The 1,663-nt window shown below is 60.6% G+C and overlaps 1 protein-coding gene across 1 annotated transcript in view; it reads left to right on the plus strand.

Annotated features, from left to right (window-relative positions):
- Positions 1–75: 75 nt before the first annotated feature.
- MONBRDRAFT_30618 (uncharacterized protein) overlaps positions 76–1,663 on the plus strand; it is a gene marked incomplete at both ends in the record, with an annotated part of 6,867 nt that continues 5,279 nt past the window's right edge. Inside the window, one exon of the mRNA XM_001751057.1 lies at positions 76–1,656. Coding sequence (XP_001751109.1) covers positions 76–1,656 — 1,581 coding nt within the window. The remainder of the gene's footprint in view (positions 1,657–1,663) is intronic.

Raw genomic sequence — 1,663 nt, forward strand, 5'->3', positions numbered from 1 at the left:
TCCAACTCATCGTTCTGCAAACACACGAAACATGGCAGCGCTCGCCACGACCGTAACCATGTTTTCCCTGACCCCATGACCACCCCGCTTCGCCCTCACGCCCGCCACTCTGTCCCTACCGCTCGTGCCTCGTCTCATGTGCCCTCGACGTCCCCCGCTGCCGGTGCGACCGAGTCTTCGGCACGTGCCGTCGTGCCCGCGGCCGAGCCAGTGACCAGGACGTCAAACGGCGGCGGGGAGCAACATCCCAGCCTCGGAAACACTTCCAATGCTTCTCCCCGCACCCCTCGCACGACATCCAGCCCTCGCTCCTTTGCTCAAGTTGCTGCGGCAATTCCTGCCGCCGCCACTGCCACATCTTCGGCCCCTGTGACCGAGGATTTGTCAGCATCGGTGCCCTCTGAGCCAAATGGCAGCGGGGAGCAGCAACCCTCGCCCGAGTCCACAGGGCAGACACATCATTCGATTCCTAACACACCATCGGATTTCTTGACCATGTCTTCGGATGAAAGCGACTCCCCTCCTCGCTCCACCGCACTCCGCGCGCCCACCCCTATTGCCCCTCCCGCGCATGATGGTGACGGTGACACAAACGGCAGTGCCACGCCAGAGCCATTGGTGCAATCACCTACACCCGCTCAAATGGTGCTGCCAGATCCATCGGGTACACAACAAACCCATTCCGATCCCTCTCCGCCCGCTGCTTCACCCCCTGCCACTGCCATTTTGCCCGCTGCCATTTCACATCCTGTCGAACACAGTGAGCATACAAACTCAGCCCCACTTGGCGAAGTCAGTGAGAGTGAAACACACAATACAGCGGGCGAACACAGTGAGAGTGAGCAAGATGTCCTTCTCAGCGATCCTGCTCCGCCCATCGCTGCCAACGTGCTGGATGCCCAGCGCAAAGTCCTGCTGAAGACATCTGGCCACAGGCAACTCCTCGCCTGCCCATTTGGGCTTTGCAAATGCAAGGGGCCCCGCCTTGACCGCAAAGCCTGGGTCAATCATGTTCTACGCGAGCACCCCTACGACGAGCAAGCCACTGATCTGGTCAAGCAGGTGATGGAGGCCAAATTGGTCGCCCAGTGCAACAAGTGTCACCTCTTCTTCGAAGCTGCTGGTATCAGTCAACACCGCTCCCGATGTGGTGCCAATCTGAAGCGAGCGACCGAGGCGTTGTTTCATGCGGCTGGACACGACCTGCTTGAGATTATGCGTGGCGCTTGGCCCCAACAGTGTGTAGGGTCTCGCGTCAGTGTCTGTGAGCTGCTCAAGCTCGCCCGGCATCCACTGATGCAGCGCAGCCGCTACCCATCCAACGCCACCGAGACCAAGCTGATGGCTGCCACCCTGAGCCAGCTGTATTGGTCTGCCGTCCACTCGGACTATACCGCTGAAGAGCGAGAGATGTGCTGGGCTTTGATTTTGGCCTTGCCTAGCATGTTGTTGTCTGCTCCCTCGACCGCACTGTCTACGATTGACCTGCGCAATATGTTTCACGATCGTCTCCGTTGGCTTGTGACGGGGCAACTAGGTCGGGTCGTGGACGCCATGCGCAAGGCAGTCGCACGCAAGCAGAGCCGTCGAGGACAGCTGAACGCCGGCGCGGGCGCCCACCCGAACGACGCAGTCGACCAGAGCCTCAGGTCGCTCGTCCGCG

This window comes from Monosiga brevicollis, genomic scaffold (genome assembly GCF_000002865.3).
Source record: "Monosiga brevicollis MX1 MONBRscaffold_118 genomic scaffold, whole genome shotgun sequence".
Lineage (NCBI taxonomy): Eukaryota > Choanoflagellata > Craspedida > Salpingoecidae > Monosiga > Monosiga brevicollis.